Source organism: Salvelinus alpinus, chromosome 16, assembly GCF_045679555.1.
Source record: "Salvelinus alpinus chromosome 16, SLU_Salpinus.1, whole genome shotgun sequence".
NCBI classification, from domain to species: domain Eukaryota; kingdom Metazoa; phylum Chordata; class Actinopteri; order Salmoniformes; family Salmonidae; genus Salvelinus; species Salvelinus alpinus.
Window position 1 is genome coordinate 1,929,594 of NC_092101.1, and position 27,148 is coordinate 1,956,741.

Sequence of the window (27,148 nt, forward strand, 5' to 3'; positions counted from 1 at the left end):
AAATAAATAATAATTGAGTTAATAAAGCCGCATACAAACATGGTCTCTTTTTTGCTTTCTTGAGTAAGGCAGGTGCTTCAGCCTAGCTCGGTGCTTTCTTTGGTGGTGGGGCAGCCAGCGGAAAATACGGAGCATAAGGGTTGGTAATGTGCTCTTGTTGTGCCGTGATTGGCTCAGTGTTCTGTCACTCATGGAGACACTACGTCAACGCCAAATCTAAGGGTAGAGCTCGAAAATTCAAGCCCCCTGGGTGCTGCCATAGAGTTACATTAGAAGTGCCCATCCAAGAAGGCTCAAAGTCATTGGCCATAGATAAAATAACATCAAATCATGTTATAGCTACAGTAACTTTGATTCGACTGATCATGTCAACATCATACATTCAAAATCTTAGCTGGCAGTCTTCATCATGAATTAAGTCGACAATCTACTGGCAAATCCTTTTTAATTCTTGTCATATGAAGAGAAATAATAAAGAGAAATTATAGATAAAACTTATCGGTGCTCATTGGCCATTGGACATAAACATTACACAACAAGTTGGATGTCGCAAATTCAAAAATGAATTATTTGGAAGAAAGCAGTGGCTAACTGCAAGCATTGCAAAGCAATCACTAGTCTGCTATTCAGTGGAGTGTCTGTGTGGTCCCAAGTCTGGGTTTAAGGGTCTCTTTTTCAAGCTTAAAATTATACAAATTATTCCAGGTGGTATCACAACAGGTCATGATTGGGAGTCCCATAGGGCGGCGCACAATTGGCCCTGCGTCGACCGGGTTTGGCCGGGGTAAGCAGTCATTGTAAATAAGACTTTGTTCTTTAACTGACTTGCCAAGTTAAATTAAGGTTAAATAAAAAATGTAATTCAACATTGGCCAATCTAGCATTATTTCTCCCGTGCTCAAAACAACTGTTAACTCGGAACTGGGAAATCTGACTTCAGTGAGTTCAAAACAACTGGGAACTCAGGAAAAAACTAGCTCCGACTGGGAAGTACGTTTTGATTGGTCATCCGACTTGGAATTGTTGTTGTTTTTTCCGAGTTCCCAGTTGTCTTGAAAGCACCATAAATCCAGGGAATGCCAGACTGGAACGAGCTGCAAAAAAACACTCAAACTGGACAGTTTTATCCTCATCTCTTCCTTCAAAGACTCAATCATGGACACTCTTACTGACAGTTGTGGCTGCTTCACGTAATGTATTGTTATCTCTACCTTCTTGCTTTTGTGCTGTTGTCTGTGCCCAATAATGTTTGTACCATGTTCTGTGCTGCTACAATGTTCTGTGCTGCTACCATGTTTTCATGTGGTGCTGCCATGCTATGTTGTTGTCTTAGGTCTCTATGTAGTGTTGTTGTGTCTCTCTTGTCATGATGTGTGTTTTGTCCTATATTTACATTTTTAATCCCAGCCCCCATTCCCGCAGGAGGCCTTTTGCCTTTTGGTAGGCCGTCATTGTAAATAATAATTTGTTCTTAACTGACTTGCCTACCTAACTAAAGGTTAACTAAAGAAATACATAAATAAAATAAAAGCCACCCAAAACGTTCTTGTGACAACAAATGTGCCCAATTAGCTGATTCGCTTGAAATGCGCCCACTTTGGTTGATCCGCCCACTTCTGTTAACACGCCCACTTTCAGAGACACTCCATGTATGCATAGCATTTACCCATGACAAACTAAAAGGTCATGTGATATTAGATATATCACGCTAATCAACGTAAGACCTTCCGTCGAAGAGGTATTGACGCGCAAACTCCGAATATCAAACGAAAAAACAATTTTGTGCGATACCTTACCCAACTGTTGTAAAGTTTTGTCAACAATGTGGCTGGTTTTGTTTCTGACGCTGGTTAGCGTGTGTTGCAAGGCAGAAGTTTGTCCATGCGAGATCCAGGAACTCTGTCAACAAATTCGCGATGAGAAGGACTTTGAGGTAACGTTAGCATGACCGGTTTAGCAGAAATGTAGCCCGCCATGCTCCTGTTAAAACAGGGTAGCATAATAAGTGATGGAACTACTTGAGAGTTTAGGCTGATAGCCCCATTAAAATGTGACACTAAACCATGACATTTGGGTGAATTCGTGGGTGAGCGTTCACTGACAAACTGGGCTAATGGCAAGGGCCCGACATTTTTGAGATGGCTGGCTGGAGGGATGGACCGCATAAATTTGTGTAATCCAATATTGCACGCTCTGCTATTGCTACAATTTGTAATACAAGTAGTACGTTGTCAGTTTTACATACCCTAATGCTGTTTGTTTGTATCTTAATGCATCTTGGAAATATAGAATTGTAAATACAGATACAATAGGTGAACACGTCAACTACGAATATTGATGATAAATGTAAGCTTTATTTTTTGGGGGTAGTTGTTTAATAGCCATAGTCACAAGCCACACTTGCTCTCATTCAGTGCTGTATCGTCCTGCCTGACATGCATAAGGTTGAAAATGTTTTTAATGTTGTGGCTAGTGTAATCTGCTCTAAATGGGTTTAGACATTGGAATTAGATTTTTTGGGGGTCCAAGTTTCCTTGAAGGATGTTGTATCTTTAGCCCCTACTGTTGTAATTAAGTCAGGTCCACCACAGATTATTTTTGGGACCACCATGGATTTTGCATCAAATCCAATATGGTGTCTAAAATCCAATATGTCTGCAATAAGTCAAATTTTATTGGTTGCATACACATATTTAGCAGGTGTTGTTGCGGGTGTAGGAACACAAGCATTGTAGTAATATTTAAAAATTCACAAGAATGGAATTAATTCATATATAATATTAGGATGAGCAATGTTGGAGTCTGGAGTATAAATACAGTATGTAAATGTGATGGGATGTATAGATATTATGGACGCTGTGGATAGAATATTTGGTATATGTAGGATAGAATATTGTGTATATATACAGCAATAGTTGAATAGGATGGCCTTGACTAGAATACACTATATACATATGAAATCAGTAAAACAGTATTATTGTAGTGACCAGTGTTCCATGTCTATGTACATTGGACAGCAGTCTCTAAGGTGCGTGGTAGAGTAACCGGACGGTAGTCGGCTAGTGACATGGACTAGTGAACTTATCCTCTGCAGCAGAGGTAACTCTGGGCCGTCCTTTCCTGTGGCGGTCCTCATGAAAGCCAGTTTCATCATAGTGCTTGATGGTTTTTGCGACTGCACTTGAAGAAACTTTCAAAGTTCTTGACATTTTCTGGATTGATTGTCCTTCGTGTTGTAAAGCAATGATGGACTGTCGTTTCTCTATGCTTATTTGAGCTGTTCTTGCCATAATATGGACTTGGTCTTTTCCCAAATAGGACAATCTTCTGTATACCACCACTCCCTCCCACAACACAACTGTCTGGCTCAAACACTTTAAGGAAAGAAATTCCACAAATTAACTTCACAAGGCACACCTGTTAATTGAAATGCATTCCGGGTGACTACCTCATGAATCTGGTTGAGAGAATGCCAAGAGTGTGCAAAGTTGTCATCAAGGCAAAGGGTGGCTATTTTTAGAATCTAAATTATAAAATATATTTTGATTTGTGTAACACTTTTTTGGTTACTACATGAATCCATATGTGTTATGTTCCATAGTTTTGATGTCTTCACTATAGTTTGTATGCCAAGCCGTTCGAACGCCACAGATGTTTTTGCGACAAGAACAATTTTCGGGATGTCTCATGGTCTGACACACAGCTCTAGCTCTGCCACCTTTTGCTGCAGATGCGACATTGGCGGATGTGGTGGATTGAGATGCAGGGCCATGCAATGAAACAGATATACTACAGTGCATTTGGAAAGTATTCAGACCCCTTCACTTTTTCCACATTTTGTTACATTACAGCCTTATTCTCAGATTTTGTTTTTTTTCCCCCATCATCATTCTACACGCAATACCCCGTAATGACAAAGCAAAAACAGGTTTTTGAAAATGTTTGTTAATAAATGAAGGAGAAAAAAAACAATTAAGTCGTCAGATCTTTTACTCAGTACTTTGTTTAAGCACCTTTGGCAGTGATTACAGCCTCGAGTCTTGGGTATGACGCTACAAGCATTTTGGTGAGAGAAGGATGGAATTTGTCAAGCAGGAAGAGATATTTCATATCTTGCTGTGCTTTGTAAACACAGATCTACACTTTTTTTTTATTGTATCTACTGCTCCAGCATCAGACTAATTTTGTGATTCAGTTTCACTTCTCCACTCAGATGACAATTCACGAACAGGCGTTCTATCAGCAGACAGCTACTTTTCTCTGGTACTTTTCTCGGTTTAGCCAGATAACTTTTCTCCGGTAAAATGAAAGATTAACTTTTAAGAAAAACATTAGGAAATGTAGCTTGCTACATTCTTTCTATGATAAAACAGAAATGTTAGCCATGCATAGATTTAGCAAAAAATACCTTGCATTTTCATTGTAAGTTCATTTAGTCTAATTGTGTGGATGGCAGCCAAATAGTGTTCCACTTTTGTTGTCATCGGATGAAAAATGAAGCTATTTTCTGCCTGTTTTTACAGTAATGTTTTTTTCTGTGAAGGGAAACTTATAGATCACGCTATTGAAGCAAAAATAGCACTCTTGACCTTCAATAGAAAACCGATGTGAGGTTATTCGTTGAAATTATCCAGCCAATAGTGTTTCCTTCATATTGGCTGTCGCCTGTCTGCAATAAACATTTTCTCAGAGATATGAGTTGATAAATAGCTACTACAGGTTCTTATCTATCGGCTGTTATATGTAGTATAACTAACTGTTAAGAGAGCGCAAAGGGTTCATGTCGCCACGATTGCCAATATCATTGTGTGAATCATTTGCGCACGCTATCGGTTACAGTTGAACAAGCTAATCAGTTTGTCTGGAGTGGCCGCTAGGTAAAAGTTTGTGCATAAATGCAGTTTTTATAATGTAATAATTTAGCAGCGTAATCTGAACACGTGTGTAGGGAGTAATTGTTATGTATTGGTCTTCACAACATAATTCAGCATATTGATTATGAATTAAAATCAGTGTTTTGACACTCAGCTATAAATCAAAAATGCATGACAACAGGAAGCAGCAATAATCATTTTTAACTTCTATTTTAGGAATATAAATTGTACTTCTAACATACATTTTTTAACAGGATTCTACTTAATCAGTTAACTACTGAATGAGCCCAAAAACATGCTATGATTTATTGATTTAGATATGAACGAAATCGTGCAAATATGTTTGTCTAGCCTAGATTCAGTAAAAAAAAAAATGTTGACACGACGAGGCTTTGGAGTTCCTCACCTGCCACTGGTCTCTTTGCTTTCAGGTGTTTGTGTTTGATGTGGGCAAGAAAGCATGGAAGTCATATGATTGGGGAAAAGTGACAACTGTTGCTGCATTTGGGAAATATGATGCTGAACTCATGTGCCACGCCCATTCGAAAGGCGCACGGCTAGTCCTGAAAGGTAAGGTTAGGCATCTCAACCATATGCCAGTGTGCACTTGATCGCCTCCATACATGGATTTGAAAGGAAATGACTGGTATTTGGAAACAACCTAGCCCAGGGTTCCTCAACTTGGCGGCCCAGTGATTTTATTTGGTTCCCCAAACAAACATTTTTTAAACTATTTTTTATTGTTGGACATAATACAGTGAAAACACCAACAAATCAGCTCCAATAGTTATACAGTGCATTCGGAAAGTATTCAGACCCCTTTTTCCACATTTTGTTACTTTTGTTAACACTCAGGGATTTCACCATGAGGCCAATGGTGACTTTAAAACAGCTACAGAGTTGAATGGCTGTGATTGGAGAGAAGTGAGGATGGATCACCAACATTGTAGTTACTCCACAATACTAACCTAAATGACAGAGTGAAAAGAAGGAAGCCTGTACAGAATACATGCATCCTGTTTGCAGTAAGGCACTACAGTAAAACTGGCAAAGAAATGAATGTCTTGAATACAAAGTGTTATGTTTGGGGAAAATCACTGAGTGTACCACTCTTCATATTTTCAAACATGGTGGTGGCTGCATCGTGTTATGTGTATGCTTGTCATCGGCAAGGACTAGAGAATAGAACGGAATAGATGTAAGGATTTAATTATTGGAGTTCATCAATACAAGGGAACTAGGGGTTTGGTTCTCACAGTATCTTGGTTTATTTACTTCACTTTTCATGAACTCTGTTCTGCTTTTTTTTATGAATAGAAAGTTTTGAGTTGGTACACAAAATAAACACCTTTTTACAATTCAAAATTGCAACCAAATGTATACAATAAAACATACAAATATGCATACTTTTTATAGCACAGAAAATACAATATTTAAGCAAAATCCTGTAGAGAGTGTGATTTAACCTAAAGAACCGGTTCCGTAAACCATACAAAATAAATTATAATTTTGCTTTAGCAAAATAACTTAAGTCTCTTTCCTTTACAGACAAAATGTAGAAAATAACTTTATGACAGTAAAAGTCCCTCTTTAAGACCTTAATCCACATAACCAAACATTTGTAAAAAAAAATTTTTTATATACAAATACTACAAAAAACACTCCTTTTAGACAGTACAGACTTGTCACAGCAAAACAAACTTGTGAGCACCAAAACTGTCAATGTCACCTCAAGCCCACAAGTCCCTTGACAACTTTTAGGGACCCTTCAAAGTGCTTCTAGCATTTAGCTTTTGTTTTAGCGTTAGCTAGTATCTTCATGTTACTAGAATTTTCTTCTTAGAATATCAAATCCAATCCTCTCCAAATAGCATTAGTTACAGAACCAGTCAAAAGTTTGGACACACCTACTCATTCAAGGGTTTTTCTTTATTTTTACTTTTTTCTACATTGTAGAATAATAGTGAAGACATCAACTATGAAATAACACATGGAATCATGTAGTGACCAAAAAAAGTGTTTAACTTTTTTTTTTATATATATTTGAGATTCTTCAAAGTAGCCACCCTTTTGCCTTGACAGCGGTGGTAGCAATTCTATAGGAAGAGAGAATGCAGATTCTTTCAAACAACACTTTATTATAAGATTTGCAAACCTGGAGAATCAACTATCCACTCAACCGTGCCGGTTCAATGCTTTTATAGAGAAGCACATCACTTTTGTATACGTGGCAGTCAGCAGATACTGTGTAAAAGGCAATTAGTCTGTGCAGATTTATGATGGCATGAGGTTGATAGTCCGAGGGCTCAACCATCTAACTGCATTCACAACAACAAATACTATATTGTGCTCCTTTCTGCAAGTTTCTGTAGATGGTAAACCCACGGGATGTCACATGCTGCGGTCGCACACAAACGGACTTTAGCTACACGCCCAGTCTTATGGCTAAGTCCCACAAAGACAAGTTTGTATCAGGTTAGAAAAAACACCAACATATAACAAGACAATTCTTTAAACAGTAAAACATGGGCTAGCATGAATAATTATAATTTTCCACAACACAGCTTTGCACACTCTTGGCATTCTCTCAACCAGCTCCATGAGGTGGAATGCATTTCAATTAACAGGTGTGCCTTGTGAAGTTAATTTGTGGAATTTATTTTCTTAATGCATTCGTGCCAATCAGTTGTGTTGTGACTAGGTAGGGGTGGTATACAGAAGATTGCCCTATTTGGTAAAAGACCAAGTCCATATTATGGCAAGAACAGCTCAAATAAGAAAAGAGAAACGGCAATCCATCATTACTATAAGACATGAAGGTCAGTCAATTCGGAAAATGTCAAGAACTTTGAAAGTTTCTTCAAGTGCAGTCGATAAAACCATCAAACGCTGTGATGAAACTGGCTCTCATGATGACCGCCACAGGAATGGAAGACCAAGAGTTACCTCTGCTGCAGAGGATAAATTCATTAGTTAAGTGCACCTCAGATTGCAGCCCGAGTAAATGCTTCAGAGTTCAAGTAATAGACACATCTCAACATCAACTGTTCAGAGGAGACTGCGTGAATCAGGCCTTCATGGTCGAAACCACTAGCAAAAGGACACCAATAATAAGAAGAGACTTGCTTGGTCCAAGAAACATGAGCAATGGACATTAGACCGGTGAAAATCTGTCCTTTGGTCTGATGAGTCCAAATTTGAGATTTTTGGTTCCAACCGTTGTGTCTTTGTGACGGAGAGTAGGTGACCAGATTATCTCCGCATGTGTGGTTCCCACCGTGAAGCATGGAGGTGGGGGTGCTTTGCTGGTGACACTGTCTTTTGAATTCAAGACACACTTAACCAGCATGGATACCACAGCATTCTGCAGCGATACGCCATTCCATCCGGTTTGCGCTTAGTGGGATTATCAACAGGACAATGACCCCCCCCCCCCCAAAAGAAAAGCTCCAGGCTGTGTAAGGGTTATTTGACCAAGAAGGAGAGTGATGAAGTGCTGCATCAGATGACCTGGACTCCACAATCACCCGACCTCAACCCAATTGATGGTTTGGGATAAGTTGGACCGGGGAGTGAAGGAAAAGCAGCCAACAAGTCCTTAGCATATGTGGGCGCTCCTTCAAGACAGTTGGAAAAGCATTCCACATGAACCTTGAGAGAATGCCAAGAGTGTGCAAAGATATCATCAAGGCAGAGGGTGGCTACTTTGAAGAATCTCAAATATAAATATATTTTGATTTGTTTAACACCATTTTTGGTTACTACATGATTCCATATGTGTTATTTCATAGTGTTGATCTCTTCACTATTAGCTTTTGCCTTTTTTTAAATTGCTTCTTGCTATACAGTCATTTGGAACATTGTGGTAAAATTGACATTTTAATTAATCAAAATATTTCTATACCGCCTAGCCCTAGATGAGCCTAAATTTCCTAAATGCATTTGTCAGTGTTGTCATTTTTTTTTTTTACTGTAGGTGATGTGTCCATCCCTGAAATGGTGGACCCTGCCAACAGGACAGCATGGATCACAAGCAAAGTGGACTTGGCCAAGAGGCAGTTTATGGATGGCATCAACATAGACATTGAGCAAGAGGTGGCCGACTCCTCTCCAGAGTACTACACCTTGACAGCACTCGTCAAAGAGACCACTGAGGCCTTTCATAGAGAGATCCCAGGTTCCCAGGTGAATACAATAGTGTATCCTAGTCATACCAGAACAACAACTTGGGGTGTAGGGGATATGTTGGCGTGTAGGCTAATTATGCTCCGATTCACGAATGAAAGCAGGCAATTTTGGTTAAAAGTAAATTGTTTAATCCAACCTTACAATCTGCATACCTAAGCTTTTTTGGGTGTCACAACTGAAAACACCAAACAGAAGAAAATTAACTGAAACAGGGAGGGACTACATGAAACTGTCCAATCAGAAACGCTTGTTTTCGTTTTACTACGATATGCCCTAATGCAGGGGTTTTCAAACCTCTCCTTGGGGATCCCCAGCCATTCCATGTACTTGAACTATTCCAGAGCTAGCACACCTGATTCAACTTGTCAACTAATTATCAAACCTTTGATTAGATTTATCAGATGATCTAGTTCAGGGCTACAACAATAGTGTGGATTGTCTGGGGGTCCCAGAGGAGATATTTCAAAACTACTGCCCTAATGAATAGGACCCAGCATCCTCCGTGCCCTTAACTTACCCTCTTCTCCTGACTCGTTCTCAGGTGTCATTTGATGTTGCCTGGTCGCCCAAGTGTATAGACGGGCGCTGCTACGACTACGCCGCCATTGCCGAGTCCTGCGACCTGCTATTTGTGATGTCATATGATGAGCAGAGTCAAATATTGGGCGATTGTGTTGCAATGGCAAATGCTCCATTCAATCAGACACAGTCAGGTAAGTAATTTGTGGAGAAGGACCTCTAGAAGCCCAAACCAGAAGCCATTTTATTGCAGTTATTTCCCTAGCCACTACTTGTCATGCTGAACAGACTAATCCTAACCTGCTATGGCCTTCTGTCTTTTATTCCAGCGTATGACCAATATTTGGCGATGAAGATAGATCCAAAGAAGCTTGTGATGGGAGTACCATGGTATGGCTATGATTACCCTTGTCTCGACTTCTCCCAGGTGAATACTCCAAAATTGAACTTCTCAACTTTACTAGAGTGTATGCCTTGTTAGTTTACACTATCAATGTTTCCCTCTGCTGTGGGAATTATGATCAAATCAACATATTAGCCCCTTTCAATGCACAATACCGTAACAAATCTAACTATGCAAGACAGTCTGTGATTTGGTTTTTGGCAGAGTGCCTCGTCTGAGGATGCTATTGCATTCACATGCATGAGCGATCGCAAGTAGATGCGCTTGTTTTTGAGATCAGAGCCTCACGTGTGCACATTTGTTCATTTTCTTTGCTAGTTGGTGAGGTTATTAGCCCAGTTATAGCTTATTTCTGGTCAGCAATGGGGAGTGATTGCTTGCTACAAGAGCACAAAACATGTACATTTCTAGCCATCTTTGAAAATCAAGTCAGGTAAATAGCTTTTTTATGTCTTAAAGAGGCAGTATTATATTTTGAGACAAACTTGAATAATCTAAGAAGCCGATAGGTAGAGGGTAGCATACATTTTGTCAGTATCTTCTCTAAAGTCTCATGGATTGTAGGCCTACATTGAACACGTTGGATGCTACTTACTGTAGGCTGTATCATGGAACAGCTATTTCAATAGCTATTTCCATGTTAAAATGTTGGTGCATTTTCTCTGTTTTTGATGTTAGGCCACTCTGGTAGGCCTACATTATGATCAAATAGCCACAGTAGCCTTCTTGGCCACTGTTAAAAAGTTTAACTTGATTGGTGTCCACCTGTGGTAAATTCAATTGATTGGACATGATTTGGAAAGGCACACACCTGTCTATCATTCTTAAATGGAAGAAGTTTTGGAACCACCAAGCCCCCTCCTAGAGCTGGCCGCCAGGCCAAACTGAGCAGTCGGGGGACTCTGACAGAGCTCCAGATTTCCTCTGTGGAGATGGGAGAACCTTCCAGAAGGACAACCATCTCTGCAGCACTCCACCAATCAGGCCTTTATGGTAGTGGCCAGACAGAAGCCACTCCTCAGTAAAATGCACATGACAGTCCCCTTGGAGTTTGCCAAAAGGCTCCCACGGGACTCTGACCATGAGAAACATTCTCTGGTTTGATGAAACCCAGATTGAACCCTTCTAGCCTGAAATAAACTTTGGCACCATCCCTACGGTGATGCATGGTGGTGGCAGCATCATGCTGTGGGGATGTTTTTCAGCGGCGGGGACTGGGAGACTAGTCAGGAGAGGGAAAGAGGAACGGAGCAAAGTACAGAGTGATCCTTGATGAAAACCTGCTCCAGACCGCTCAGGACCTCAGACTGGGGCAAATGTTCACCTTCCAACAGGACAATGACCTTAAGCACACAACCTGACAGAGCTTGAGAGGATCTGCAGACAAGAATGGGAGAAACTCCCCAAATATAGGTGTGCCAAGCTTGCAGCGCCATACCCAAGGAGACTCGAAGGCTGTAATCGCTGCCAATGGGGTTTCAACAAAGTACTGAATATTTATTTGTAATACATTTTCTAAAAACCTGTTTTTGTTGTCATTATGGGGTATTGTGTGTAGATTGATGGGAAAAAACTATCGATTTTAGAATAAGGCTGTAACGTAACAAAGTGGAAAAAGTCAAGGGGTCTGAACATTTTCCGAACGCACTGTATGTTCAGGAGTAAAAATTGGCTTAACAAGTCACATTGAATTTCAAACACGGATTCGACCACAAATACCAGGGAGGTTTTCCAATTTCTCGCAAAGAAGAGTAACTATCGGTAGATAGGTAAAATATAAAATTTAAAAAAGGTCCTTTTTAAGCTTTGGATGGTTTATGAATACATCCACAGTTGCTGGAGAGGAGTGAAACCACACAGGGTTTCCAACAGAGTTTTTAATGGTTGTAATAGGGGAACTTAGGATGGATCAACAGTGTTGTAGTTACTCACTCCACAATACTAACCTCATTGACAGAGTGAAAAGGAAGCATGTACAGAAGAAAAATATTCAATAATATGCATCCGGTTTCCAGTAAGGCACTACCATAAAACTGCAAAAAAGATCTTAACAAATTTATACAAAGCATTATGTTTATGGCAAATCCAACATACTATACACATCACATTTTCAAGAATGGTGGTGGCTGCATGTTTTAGGTATGCTTTATCTTGTTTTTCACAATAGAGCTAAGCACAGGCAAAATCCTAGAGGAAAACCTGGTTCAATCTGCTTTCCTTTCCTAGGAGCTCAGATGCAAAAATGTAATGTCCAACGTTTCGACAGACAAGCTGTCTTCATCAGGGTATATCAATCTGCTTTCCGACACTGGGAGACAAATTCACCTTTCAGCAGGACAATAACCTTACCAATCTGCTTACCAAGATGACATTGAATGTTCCTGAGTGACCTGGTTGCAGTTTTGACTTAAATCTATGGCAAGACTTAAATGGCTGTCTAGCAATCAACAACCAATTTTGGTAGCGTATTTTAAAAAGAATGTGCAACTGTTGTGCAATCCAGGTGTGCAAAGCTCTTAGACTTACTCACAAAGACTCACAGCTGTAAACGCTGCCAAAGGTGATTCTAACATGTATTGACTCAGGGGGTTGAATACTTATCTAATCAAGATATATATATATTTTTTTTTCCTCCACTTTGACAGAGTATTTTGTGTAGATTGTTGACATAAAAATTAATTTTCTATGAATTTTAATCCCATTTTGTAACAACAAAATGTTGAATAAGTCAAGGGGTGTGAATACTTTCTGTAGCAGGCACTGTACCAGAAGAAAATGAGAGAACATCGTCCTGCTGTCTCAACTATGTGTGTCTTTTTCTCTAATTAGGAAGGGGTGTGCTCCTTAGCCAAGGTTCCGTTCCGGGGTGCACCTTGTAGCGATGCAGCTGGCAGTCAGATCCCTTACAGCTTTATGATGAAACAGATCAACGGCTCTCTGTCTGGCAGGCTGTGGGACGAGGTCCAGCTGGCTCCCTACTACAACTACAAGGTATGGAGACACATTGTATAGAATGTTTGTTGAACAAGTAGCCTAAGCCCATTTGTCTGGGCTGCTGGTGACAAATGACAACTCAACAGAAGCTGCAGCCATTTCAAGGGAAAGGCTATTTGACTGCAGTGCTGTTAGATTGAACTAACACAGTCACCTCACAACACATCGCTTCCTCCAAATCCAATAAAACACTCTGGCTCAAGTTGAACTCTCGCCAAGGCTGCATTATCCTCCTTGTTCGCAAAGAGGGTGCCATTGTCCCATAACAGAGTTTGTGAACTGAACTGTCATCCACAGGACCAAAGGGGACAGATCCATCAGGTGTGGTACGACGACCCAGAAAGCATTGCCCTGAAGGTGGCATATGTACGAGAGCTGGGCCTGAAGGGCACGGGAATGTGGTGCGGCAACCTCCTGGACTACAGCAACAACCCAGTTGCCCGGGAACAGAGTCGAGACATGTGGAACGCCCTCATGGGCTGCCAAGACTCTCAGTGCTGAGAAGACTGCCTTTCCATTGGATCCTCACAGCTATTTGTTGCTAGTCAATAGCTGCTTTTGTTCGAGGACAGAAGTGGGACAGAGGAACCACAACGTGTCTTCCTCTTGAGCTCAGGGATGCGTACTTGCACTTCTATTTCATAGTAGTTTTTTTGTATTGCAATTGTAAAAACATGAGCCACTTTAAAACTTTATGTTTTGTACAAAGAATCATGCCATCACAGATGCACTCAAAATGGTTGATTGTCAAACACAGCATTGTGCCGCTGTCTGAATCTTACAAAACAAATTTGGCTTTGCCATATAAGCGCTTAATAAATACTGTGATTTGCATATGCCAGTAGATTTGAAGAAAACAAACATAAATAACTCCTACCAACAACACTTAACTGTTGTACTTGTCTTTTCTTTTACTCTCACGAACACGGATTTTACAGATCGTTGTTTCGCTTGCAATGATCGGGATATGTGGTTGTTTTAGGGGAATGCAGTCACTTTCAGTAAGAGCCGCTAAGATTAAAATAGGATGTAAATGTTTACGCTTCAGAAAGTCAATCCTAAAACCGCTGTGACTTCTGAAGAAAATTCCATCCTGAAACAGTTACGAAATCTCAGTCATGGCAGATACTGTTGTTTTGATACTGTACAAATATTTGTTTTCATACTTAAGATTTTAAGATGGTAGTATCAACACAGGTAAATGATCAAATGAGAGCTTGTTCTTGCTGCAACAGGGACACGACAGTTTAATACAAACAATTGTTAGGTAAACTGAAGTCATGGCTTTCACTTGATATGCATTGCAAATAGACATAACAATTTAATTGTGACCTTTTCTAAAATATATCGTTTGGAATAAGCTAAAAGCGAACATTGTCTTCTGGAATAAGGCCATGGTGGTACTGGTAGAAGTGGCTCAGTTAGGGATGCTATGAGCCTGCGGTCTGTCCCTTGCTCCAAAGCCCATGGATCCAGAGAGAAATGTCTGGGTATTCTTCTGGGCCAGCTCAGCCTTCAAGGCTCTTAGCTCTGTGGCAGCCTGCTTCCCAAGCTAGGAGGAAATAAACAAGGAAGTACGTCAATGAAAAACATTGAGCACTGTGTCCAGCAAAGCTCTCCACCTCCTGCCCAAGTCCCATGTAAAAGTTGATAACTGACATTTCTGCTTCTCATATGAAATATTTTTCAACTGAGCCCTTAATTAACATACTGTAGTTTTTCCCCAATGAGATAAACAGGGATGAAAAAAATAAAGGAGAATTGTATTTACATTTGTAGAGTTATGAGGGAGTCAAATTGCAATTGAGATTTTAATACCTTGATCTCTGTGACGAGCCTCATCTTGGCATCATCCACCTTCCTCCTTAGGTTGTCAATCTCATGGCTCTCTGTCATTATCTGGATAATGAGCTCATTCTGAACATGGTGGGAAAAGTACCCAATTGTCATACTTGAGTAAAAGTGAAGATTCCTTAATAGCAAATGTAAATGTAAAAAAAACATTCTGACATAATTTACAAACAAAGCATTTGTGTTTAGTGAGTCCACCAGATCAGAGGCAGTAGAGATGACCAGGGATGTTCTCTTGATAAGTGCGTGAATTGGACCATTTTCCTGTCTTGCTAAGCATTCAAAATGTAACGAGTACTTGGGTGTCAAGCAAAATGTATCGAGTAAAAATAACATTCTTTTATTTAGGAATGTAGTAAAGTAAAAGTTGTCCCAAATATAAATAGTAAAGTACAGATACACTACACTACTGACGTACTACTTAAGTACTTTACACCATTGTCTATAATAATGGCTTGGTCTGTATTGACCACAATATGAACTTATTCCCTCTAGTGGATGTTGTGGCTCAGTCAAACTGACATTGTTGCTATGGCCTTACTGAACCAGAAACACTGAATCAACTTTGCATCCCACTAATCTGCGTGTTCACTTCGTTCACAGATTTAAAAGCAAAAAAATCATAAAATAAATGTGGTGGAAACTATCTAGCCAATGTTTGGGGAGGGTAGCACACTTCAGTTGAAGGACTGATTGTTACTTTGGTGCTCGACAATCTTCCCCGCCATCTGGGCTTTCCTCCTCCATCCCTCGCCTTTAGCTGGTGTAGGATGTTATTGTAGAATATCTCCAGCTCTTGACGAAGACTTCTCAGTGTGACCTCCAAAGGGGCTGTAGCCTTCTTGGTATCAAAATAGCTCCTCTTCCAACTGTCACGAGCTGGAAAACAACAAAAGCTCTCAGGGCAAAATTGACTGGCTTTTGCTCCAGTGTCAGTTCTGAACCCATTTATTTCCAGAAAGAGTTTTGAAAAAACAAGATGAAGGTTAAATTGAGGAAGGAAAACATGATTTATTAGTTTTTTCTGTAACTCTTAAAGCCTGTAGCTAAAATGCTTTATAAGTTATAAGCATGTATGAGACCTTTGTTTTCTACACTGAACAAAAATATAAACGCGACATGCAACAATTTCAAAGATTTTACTAAGTTACAGTTCATATAAGGAAATCAGTCAATTGAAATGTATTAGGCCCTAATCTATGGATTTCACATGACGGAGTACAGATATGCATCTGTTGGTCACATATACCTTGGGGGGGGGGTAGGTGCGTGGATCAGAAAAGCAGTCAGTATCTGGTGTGACCACCATTTGCCTTATGCAGCACGACATCTCCTTCACATGGAGTTGATCAGGCTGTTGATTGTGGCCTGTGGAATGTTGTCCCAGTCCTGGATATTGGCAGGAACTGGAACATGCTGTCGTACATGTCGATCCAGAGCATCCCAAACATGCTCAATGGGTGACATGTCTGGGGAGTATACAGGCCATGGAAGAACACAGACATTTTCAGCTTCCAGGAATTGTGTACAGATCCTTGCGACATGGGGCTGTGCATTATGATGGCAGTGGATGAATGGCACGACAATGGGCCTCAGGATCTCGTCACGGTATCTCTCTGCATTCAAATTGCCATTGATAAAATGCAATTGTGTTTGTTGTCCGTAGTTTATGCCTGCCCATAACATAACCCCAGCACCACCATGGGCCACTCTGTTCACAACATTGACAACAGCAAACCGCTCACGCACATGACGCCATACACGCTGAATGCCATCTGCTTATTACAGTTGAAACCGGGATTCATCGGTAAAGAGCACACTTCTCCAGCGTGCAAGTGGCCAGCTAAGGTGAGCATTTGTCCACAAGTCGGTTACGACGCTGAATTGCAGTCAGATCAAGACCAGTGGAAGCGCTTCAGGGGAGGACCATCCTCAGGGAATTTCAGAAAAATTTAAAGTGAAACAAAGTTAAACTTTTTAGTTAAAACTACACTAAATATATTCACGTCACCAACTAATTGATTAAAAAACACTGTTTTGCAATGAAGTTCTACAGTAGCCTCAGCAGCACTCTGTAGTGAACCGGAGTACAGCTGGCTTCCGTCCTCTGAGTACATTGACTTCAATACAAAACCTAGAAGGCTCATGGTTCTCACCCTCTTCCAAAGACAGAGTAATTATGACCACTTCCGCAGTACATACTCCAACCTATCAGAGCTTTTGCAGCATGAACTAACACCCAATCAAAGGATCAGAGAATGAATATAGTACTGAAAGCATAAGCTACAGCTTTCTAGCACTGCAGTGCTTAACATGTGGTGAGTAGTTGACTCAAAAAGACATTAGTTGAACAGTTTTGAACAAATACATTTCTAGAGAGATTTCGTAGTATATCTTTTTTCACTTTTACTTGCTTAGCTAGCATCAAATGCCACTAGCTAATTTAGCCTACACAAACACCCGGCTCAAACAGAGAGGGATGCTATGTTAGCTAGCTGGCTGTCCAACACTGGAACTCTTCCAAGTCAAGGTAAGCTTTTGGTTTTATTAATTTATTGCCGCCCGTGGGTGTAACTACTAAACTGCTTGCTGCTGACTACACTGTACTGCATGTTTGTAGCAGGTTTACTAATGCGTTAATTCTTGTAGCTATGTTGACTATGACATGACAACAATGTGTGTAGTGGTTAGCGCTCATGATATGAAGGTTTGGCTTGGAAAGGTTTTTTCACCTGGTCACAGACAGCTGATGTGTTGTCTACTGATGTCCACATGCGAAGGGAAAAGGTGAGAGGAGGAGAGTGCGTAGTAGATAGACAACGAGCTGTTTGTATGTGGCTGCTATGAAAGTGAACTGTGTTTGCGTTTAATCCGGTGTATTCATTGCGCCGATTCTGTTGAAGAACATTTCTTAAACGGAATGAAACAGCGATAAACATACCTGAATTTGTCCAATAGAAACTCGTTTGCAACTGCTGGACTAATGATTACACCCTAGATCAGCTAGATGCAGGCAAACGTGTGCAAGGCGGCATTGAATATGTCCCTGTCTGTCACCTTGACTACTCAGTTCTCTCGACCTGCGCACCTACGTTGTAAACTTTCATTCATAGGCTAGATTGTAGCAACCTCATGATGGGTACAGGGAAAATTAGAGTATCATGTAGTAGCCTAAACCTATATTTATACATTGAGCTGGGTGAATGGAATATGAATGACAGTCATCCAATATGCTGTAATAGAAATAAAGCCATGTTCATTAAAAAAATATCATCCTCCCTCATGTTAAACTGCACTGACCACCACTGGTGAAGAAAATTAGCATGCAGATGAGCTTCCCTGAGATGGTTTTTGACAGTTTGTGCAGAAATTCTTCAGTTGTGTGAACCCACAGTTTCATCAGCTGTCTGGGTGGCATGTCTCAGACCATCCCGCCGCTGAAGAAGCCGGATGTGGAGGTCCTGGGCTGGCGTGGTTTGTGGTTGTGAGGCCGGTTGGACGGCCTCTAAAATAACGTGGGTAGGTGGCTTATGGTAGAGAAATTAACATGAAATTCTCTGGCAACAGTTCTGGTGGACATTCCTGCACTCAGTATGCCAATTGCACACTCCCTCAAAACTTGAGACATCTGTGGCATTGTGTGCTAAAACTGCACATTTTAGAGTGGCCTTTTATTGTCCCCAGCACAAGGTGCCACCTGTGTAATTATTTAATCAGCTTCTTGATATGCCACACCTGCCACGTGGCTAGATTATTTTGGCAAAGGATAAATGCTCACTAACAGGGATGTAAACACATTTGTGTACAAAATAAGAGAAATTAGCTTTTTGTGCTGGGATCTTGTATTTCAGCTCATGAAAAATGGGACCAACACTTTACATATTGCGTTTATATTTTTGTTCAGTATAATAAGGCTCATAATGTTATGCCACTCAGTGTATAATCTACAATTTTGCGGCGATTTACATTTTATGCTGAAAAGAAGTGAGGCGTAAATGTTGCATGCAACTGGCCACTATATTCCACTGTGTTTTTTATTTCTTTGTAGTTTATTTTCCCTGTTTTTGTGTGTTTTGTGGTGTCCGGTATCCCTGGTATACCATGCTGTCACAATGCATATGGTGTATGCATTTGTAGGTCAATTTAGAAACTATAATTATTTTTGGCCTTGCGCAGTGAAAGCCCCACCTTAGATATTCGACATGCTTCTTATTGTGGGGCTTGCGCAGCATACTACTTCTTATTCACGCTACGCCTTTTACACTGTTTAAGATAGAAACGCCATTCCAAGTTCAAAACGTGAGTAACGGTCTAACTTTTTTGTCCCCCCATCCGCTTTCGTGGCATTTCCTCAAGATTCTAAAGCTCCCCATTGTGACATAATCACTTCCAACGGCCATTCTCGAAGTGAAATCATGCAGCTTTTGACTCAAATCAGCTAATTATTCCACTTTGCAACAACTTAGACAAAGTTAAAGTGTTCCCGTCTTCATCTAGTTCTCTGCTGCTCAAATATGGCATTAGGACAAAAAATACTATTTTGAGAAAGTTACAGCAGGTTAAGTAACTTAAAAAAATATTCAAAGGTATTATATCTTCCTCTATTTCTCTGCTTGTCAAATCCCATCGCCTGTCTCTTTCTAGCCACAGCTCTCTGTGTTATTGAGATTCCAAAACTAAGCTTTTGCTAGGATACTCAGACACAGAGAGGGCAAAAATTATGAGGAGAGTGAAGTGTGACCATAATTACTGACCACAACCGCACAAATATTGACCACATATTGACCAAAACAATGTGATCATGATCATGAAATCATGTGATTTCTCAAGATTCTACTGCTCCCCATTGTGCCATTCATTCTCTGTAAATGAAATCATGCAACTTTTGACAGAACTCAGCTAATTATTCCACTTTGCCATTTTAGTAACTCCATTTTACCAGGTGTTCTTCCAACTTTTCCCAAACTGCCATTTTGACCACTAACGCAACAAGTTAGAGAAAAATTTTCAGAGGTATGAAATCTTCCCCTACTTCTCTGCTTGTCAAACCCGAAAGCGTGTTAGAAATCGTATGTACCAATCTCTAGGTAGAGCCGTTTTAGTAACCCATCGCCCGCTATCTTCTAGCCACAGCTCTGTCATCTTTGCGATTCCAAAACAGAACTGTTGCTAGGATACTCAGACACAGAGGACCAAAATTAGAGAAGTGACCACAATTATTGACCATATAACAATTGAACCACACAACTACAGAATACAACCACACAACTACTGAACTCAACTACTGACCAAAACAAGTGACCACAACCACACAACAACTTACCGCAAAAACACAACTGCTTACCATATCTAGTGACCACAACCACACAACTTCTAACCACACAACTACTGACCACAACCACACAACTTCTGACATCTAGTGAACACAACCACACAGCCCCTGACCTCAACGACATAACTTTTGACTGCAACCACATAACTGCTTACCACATCTAATGACCACAACCACACAACTTCAGACCATATCTAGTAACCACAACCACACAACTGCTTACCACAACCACACAACTTCTGAACACATCTAGTGACCACAACCACAGAACTTTAGAACACAACCACACTACTGCTTACCACATCTAGTAACCACACAACTACTGACCCAAACTTCTGACCTCAACCGCACAACTTCTCACCACATCTATTAACCACAACCACACAATTACATACCGCGCCCACACAACTTCTGATCACACATTTAACTACTGACCATATCCACACAACTTTTGACCACAACCACACAACTACTGACCTCAACCACACAACTGCTTACCACACCTAGTGAACATAAACACACAACTTCTGACCACAACCAAACAACTGCTTACCACACCTAGTGACCACAACCACAACTATTGACCATAACCACACAACTTCTGAACCACATAACTACTGACCCCAACTTTTGACCACATATAGTCACCACAACCACAAAATTACATACCACAACCACACAACTTATGACCATATCCACAACTTATGACCATAACCACACAACTGCTTACCACATAACTTCTGACTGCAACCACACAACTACTGACCACAACCACACAACTGCTTATCACATCTAGTGAAAACAACCACACAACTTTTGACCACAACCACACAACTTTTGACTACAACCAAACTTCAGAACATAACCACACAACTACCGACCACAACTATTGAACCACATAACTACTGACCACAAAGTCTGACCAAATCTACTGACTAACAATGGGAATTAAATCTAATTTCACAATTTGAATAATATAATCAAAGTACACATTTTTGTACTTCTTTCACTACCACAACTACTGAACCACATAACTACTGACCCCAAATTCTGACCTCAACCGCACTACTTCTGACCACATCTAGTGACCACAACCACACAACTCCTGACCTAAACAGCAAAACTAATGACCTCAACCACACAACTGCTTACCACCTCTAGTGACCACAACCACATAACTTTTGACCACAACCACACAACTGCTTACCACATCTAGTGACCCCAACCACACAACTTTTGACTACAACCACACAACTATTGCGCACAGCCGCACAACTTCTGACCATATCTAAGGACCACAACTGACCACAACCACACAACTTCTGACCAAACATCTAACTACTGACCATATCCTCACAACTTATAACCACAACCACACAACTACTGACACATTTAGTGAACCCAACCACACACCTTCTGCCCACAACCACACAACTACTGACACATCTATTGAACACAACCACACACCTTCTGCCCACAACCACACAACTACTGACACATCTAGTGAACACAACCACACCACTACTGACACATCTAGTGAACACAACCACACAACTACTGACACATCTAGTGAACACAACCACACCACTACTGACCACAACCACACACCTTCTGACCACAACCATACAATGACTGACACATCTATTGAACACAACCACACACCTTCTGACCACAACCACACAACTACTGACCTCAACCACACACCTTCTGACCACAACTACACAACTACTGACTACAACCATACAACTTCTGGCCACAACCACACTACTACTGACCTCAACCACACAACTACTGACCACAACCACACAACTACTGACCACAACCACATAACTACTGACCTCGACCACAATTGCTAAACACCTCTAGTGACCTCAACCACACAACTACTGACCTCAAACACAACTACTGAACACCTCTAGTGACCACAACCACACAACTACTGACCACAACCGCACTACTACTGACCACAACCACGCTACTGCTGACCACAACCACGCTACTGCTGACCACAACCACGCTACTGCTGACCACAACCACGCTACTGCTGACCACAACCACGCTACTGCTGACCACAACCCCGCTACTGCTGACCACAACCACGCTACTGCTGACCACAACCACACAGCTGCTGATCACAACCACACTACTGCTGACCACAACCACACAGCTGCTGACCACAACCACCCCGCTGCTGACCACAACCACACAGCTGCTGAACACCTATAATGAACACAACCACACAACTACTCTCATCTCTTAAATGTAAATGTAAATGTAAACTACTGACCACAACCACACAACTACTGACCACAACCACACAACTACTGACTTCGACCACAATTGCTGAACACCTCTAGTGACCTCAACCACACAACTACTGACCTCAAACACAACTACTGAACACCTCTAGTGACCACAACCAAACAACTACTGACCACAACCACACAACTACTGACCACAACCACACTACTACTGACCACAATCGCACAACTACCGACCGCAACCACGCTACTGCTGACCACACCCACACTACTGCTGACCACAACCGCGCTACTGCTGACCACAACCGCGCTACTGCTGACCACAACCACGCTACTGCTGACCACAACCACACTACTGCTGATCACAACCACACTACTGCTGACCACAACCACACAGCTGCTGACCACAACCACCCCGCTGCTGAACACCTATAGTGAACACAACCACACAACTACTGACCACAACCACACAACTGCTGACCTCAACCCCATAATTGCTGAACACCTCTAGTGACCAAAACCACACAACTTCTGACCACAACCACACAACTTCTGACTACAACCACACAACTACTGACCACATCTTCTGACCACAACCACACAACTGCTGATCACTCAACTGCTGACCACAACCACACAACGAATGACTACACAACCACTGACCATTCATCTACTGAGCACAACTGACCACAACCAAACAACTTATGATTACAACCACACAACTTCTGACCACATCAGGTGACCACAACCACACAACTGCTGACCACAACCACTGACCACAACTGCTGACCACAAATGTTGACTGCTGACCACACAACTGCTGACCACAACCACACAACCGCTGACCACAACCAGACAACCGCTGACCACAACCACACAACCGCTGACCACAACCACACAACTGCTGACCACAACCACACAACTGCTTACCACATCTAGTGACCACGGCCATGCAACTTCTGACCACGACCATGCAACTTCTGACCACGACCACGCAACTTCTGTCCACACAACTACTGACCACAACAACTGACCACAACCACACAACTGCTTACCACAACCACACAACTACTGACCACTACTACTGACCAAATCTACTGACCAGTAGTGACTATCTGTGGGAATTTAAAATGATTTCACTTTTCAAATAATATAATCAAAGTACAACTTTTTAAACTTTCACTACCACAACAATACTTTCAAAGAGCTTTAGCAAGCCTCACAACTTTATATGTAAAGTTACAATCTAGTTATTATTATTATGACCATGGCAAGTATGCATCACAATAGTAATGTCTAAGTTGTAGGGCAGGTCAGTAACTTATTTTGCTGTGCCCTGTCGCACAGATTATTTTATAGTTAAACAAACTAGTTGGTATTTAATCTGGATCATAATGAGATGCTAATATATTAGAAGGGGGTCATACGTGCTTTTGTCATATCCTGAAACGAGGGTGCAAAAGAACTAGTCCAGACATACACCACCTTGATTTCGACGGTGTCTGTTCTGTGCCAGCAAGTCTTTTCCTTTTCTCAGCAACTCTTGTCTTGTCTGTTCTAGTTGCTTTCTCTCCTCTTTTGCCATCTTAATTTCCTCTATCAGTTCATCTCCTGAGGGAGGGAAGAAACATACCATGTCATTTGCGCCTTACATTTCAGCAACAACAATATGGATGACTGAGACATAACAGAAATGCCTGCTTACTACTTGATAGGAAGACCGAGGCAGCCGTTTTACGAGTGCCCAGGGTTGGGGCGGGGGGTGGAGAGGTGTACTGTGTAGGCATAGTTACTGGGTGTTCAGGGACCTACATGAAAATAAATTATTGTTAAAACAATTTCATTTTTTTGTTGAAGCAAATTGATTTCGGTGTGCATGCCAAGAAAATAGTTGAAGTACTCCTCGCTGCTTCTCCTCTAGACCTATTTCCCTGACTTAGACCCCCTTTGTAATTCAAACCCACTTGCTGGCTGTGGAGTTTTGAAGCAGTAACAAAGCCACACAGTATTTTACAAGGCGCTGGTAATTTCCAATAAAACTACTCTTGAGTTGTCTCAACAACCTCTCTTGGTGTGCAGTACTTGATGGAACTACACCTTTAAAAAAAAAAACGATTGAATGGGCTTGCAGATGTTCAATAGTCTGGCTATGACAGAAAAACATGGTAATTGTAACTGATTTTGGGATAATGTCATTTCAGTAAGTATGTAAGCAGCACGCAAGCATCTCTTACCTCATTTTTTTGTTTATTCCTGGTATACTTCAGTGTCTGTGCATCTATAGATTTACTAAACCTCCAAAGCAAGAAAAAAAATGTTGGCCTTATTTATTTTAAATGACTCATCTAGAAATTCGGTGCCTGTAACCAGGGTTTAAATTGCTCTGACGGTGTTAGAGCTCTTCCTCTCTGTTATGGCAAAAGTGTTCCTTTGTGTGTTACCTGTGTGGGGTGGGAGAAAACACAGAATCCTTATCTTCCAGTGACTCTGGAACCCCCGAGTCGCTGGCTCGGTTTCTCTTGAAACGCTGTTTCTTCTTAGCCGGTGCCACCTTCCCCACAACTGATTCTGTCAAAATGGATTGAAAGTAAATGGTTGTAACAACATCTCTGTCTGTTACAACAAGTACAAGGTTGACTTGCTTTTCAGAGACGTCAGTTTAAAGGGATAGTACACTCCAAAATCTAAGTTTTTCAGACAATTTCATACCAGACTCAGAGCACTTTTCAGGTACGAACTCCCCCCTCCAAAAAAAAAAACGGATTTTGTAGTGAGCTATCGCTTTAACTCTCACCTTTAGCCTCTATGACACACTGGGGTGGCCCCTGGGCTTGGGCCTTCCACAGGAGGTGGTCATCCTCAGCGCACCCAGGCTTCTGAGAGGAGAGAAGGTCCTCCTCGTTCTCCTCTGTGGAGCTATAGCTCTCCTCTTCCGCCGCCTCCTCATCGGGGCTGGGGGAGGGAGTGGGCTGTGGCTGGAGACCCTGGGGGATCTGAGGGAATTTAAAAGGCTCTTTTGTCCCTGTTGGCATTCCTTGCACTCTGGCAGTGTAGTAAATCTGGGGGTCTGTGGAGTGGGTGTTGGGGGTGAGGGACTGTGAACAGACACTGTTGTCGATCTCCACCCTGGGCAACAGATACAGCTCTGGCTGAGGGGCCTGGAGAGTAGGAGAAGATCATGACATAAGGACAAGGCATGCAGCAAGCGTATTATAAATAGATTTCTTTCTTTCACTTAAACAAATATTATACTATCTACAGTATATATACAATATATAAAAAATATATATATTTATATAAATATAAAATAAAATATACAATATAAAATATATTTTAACATTTAAGCGGAATGTGCATACATATGGAGGGGCAAAATACTTCACTTTCAGATCCCTTTCTTGTTTGGCTTTGACCTATTTAAAAAAAAGAAATACACATGCAATGGGACAATGAATCACCTCATGCCAGTTTTCCAAATAAAACACAAGTGATAAGCAATTGTGTCCCTGAACCAGGCTCGCTGTACTCACCAATGCCAAGCTTCGGCCCACACATTTTAAAAATGAAAACTTGTCAATATCTCTCTCAGCTCCGAGGAGAATGCCAAGCTCACTCCTGAGAGTTCTGAGAGATGTATCAGGATACACCCTGGAATGAAAACAACAATGTACAGTGAAGAGGCACTATGTTCAAAAACATTTTCACATCAAAGAAATATGGGTGAAGACGACAACCATCAAAGTATCTTGTTGACTGTTTAATCTGCAGTTTTCTTTACCTCTTCTGTACATATTTTCTATGAATATTCCTACAAATTGTAGGCTATACTGGTCTCATTATTTGCAGTAACCATATGCCACTTCTGAATAGAAAACATGTCATAAATATCTCACCTGATGAATCCAGTAGATATGAAGCTCTCTATGGCTTCAACCGGCACTCTATTCAGTTTTAAGTTCCACTGTTCATTTGGTACAAACAGCACATGGAGCTCAACAAACTAATAAGAAAGCAATCGAAATTAATACGTATTGGAGCTTCTTACACTTTGCCCTAACAGGCATTGGTTTTCCAAAAAGCAAAGTTCACCAAGAAAGAGGATATAAAGATTCTTGCGGTAGACAGATGGTGATAATCTTCTGTCCTGAGTACATAAAATGTTTTTTTTAAATTCACGACATAATGGTGCAATGTATAGCCTACATACCTTTCTACTTGTTTGTCGTCTCTCTTCGGGATATCTAATAGACTTGCATGAGTACTCCATTTTCAACAAGCCTCACCTATTCTAAGAAGTAATCTGTTTGACGAAGGCATCAAGTTTTTCCATGATAAATGCTGTTATTTTCACAGGATAAGAAGTAGGATACAGGCTGGTTTCTTCTCATAAAAGCTTGTGAATGTGTTGTGCTTTGCTTGTCCAGGGGGCGGAGTGGAGGAGTGGACTGCTAAGTAACAATCTCTTGTTAAATCAAACAGAGCCAATCGAAGCAATATCTTTATGGATGGCAGAAACGGTTGTTGCTCCGCTGCAAGACACCCAAATAAACATTAAAACATTACCCGCTATAAGGTGGAGATTGTAATAGGGTCATTGTTGAATAGCGGTGGCATTTGAGAATAGCATTTTGGAGAAAAATAATAATAATGAAGCGTATTTGGGTACATCTTTTAAGAGTTTCATTCTAAAACACTACAATGCTTTCATAAAGCATTCACACCCCAT

General features: G+C 41.1%; 2 protein-coding genes across 6 annotated transcripts; one reads left to right on the forward strand and one right to left on the reverse strand.

Moving 5' to 3' along the window:
* The first annotated feature begins 1,670 nt into the window (after positions 1–1,670).
* Positions 1,671–13,863, forward strand: ctbs (chitobiase, di-N-acetyl-). Its single transcript, XM_071344482.1, has 7 exons — positions 1,671–1,933; positions 5,306–5,444; positions 8,851–9,059; positions 9,604–9,775; positions 9,911–10,008; positions 12,814–12,975; positions 13,276–13,863. The coding sequence occupies exons 1-7, from the start codon at positions 1,823–1,825 to the stop codon at positions 13,477–13,479; spliced, it is 1,095 nt and encodes a 364-aa protein (XP_071200583.1). The 5' UTR covers positions 1,671–1,822; the 3' UTR covers positions 13,480–13,863.
* Positions 13,864–14,195: 332 nt separating this feature from the next.
* spata1 (spermatogenesis associated 1) lies at positions 14,196–26,879 on the reverse strand. Of its 5 annotated transcripts, none has more exons than XM_071344479.1 (12): positions 26,630–26,879; positions 26,316–26,422; positions 25,953–26,070; positions 25,806–25,835; positions 25,217–25,580; positions 24,864–24,990; positions 24,657–24,717; positions 24,128–24,230; positions 23,908–24,033; positions 15,530–15,708; positions 14,797–14,895; positions 14,196–14,530 (listed from the first exon to the last, which is right to left on the reverse strand). In XM_071344479.1, exons 1-12 carry the CDS (start codon positions 26,687–26,689, stop codon positions 14,396–14,398), a joined length of 1,509 nt encoding a protein of 502 aa, XP_071200580.1. In that variant the 5' UTR covers positions 26,690–26,879; the 3' UTR covers positions 14,196–14,395. The 5 variants fall into 5 exon arrangements, with proteins under 5 accessions (XP_071200580.1, XP_071200579.1, XP_071200581.1 ...); XM_071344478.1 differs by having other exon boundaries at positions 24,657–24,711; positions 25,782–25,835; XM_071344480.1 differs by having other exon boundaries at positions 25,782–25,835; positions 26,316–26,383; positions 26,630–26,878.
* Between the last annotated feature and the right edge of the window lie 269 nt (positions 26,880–27,148).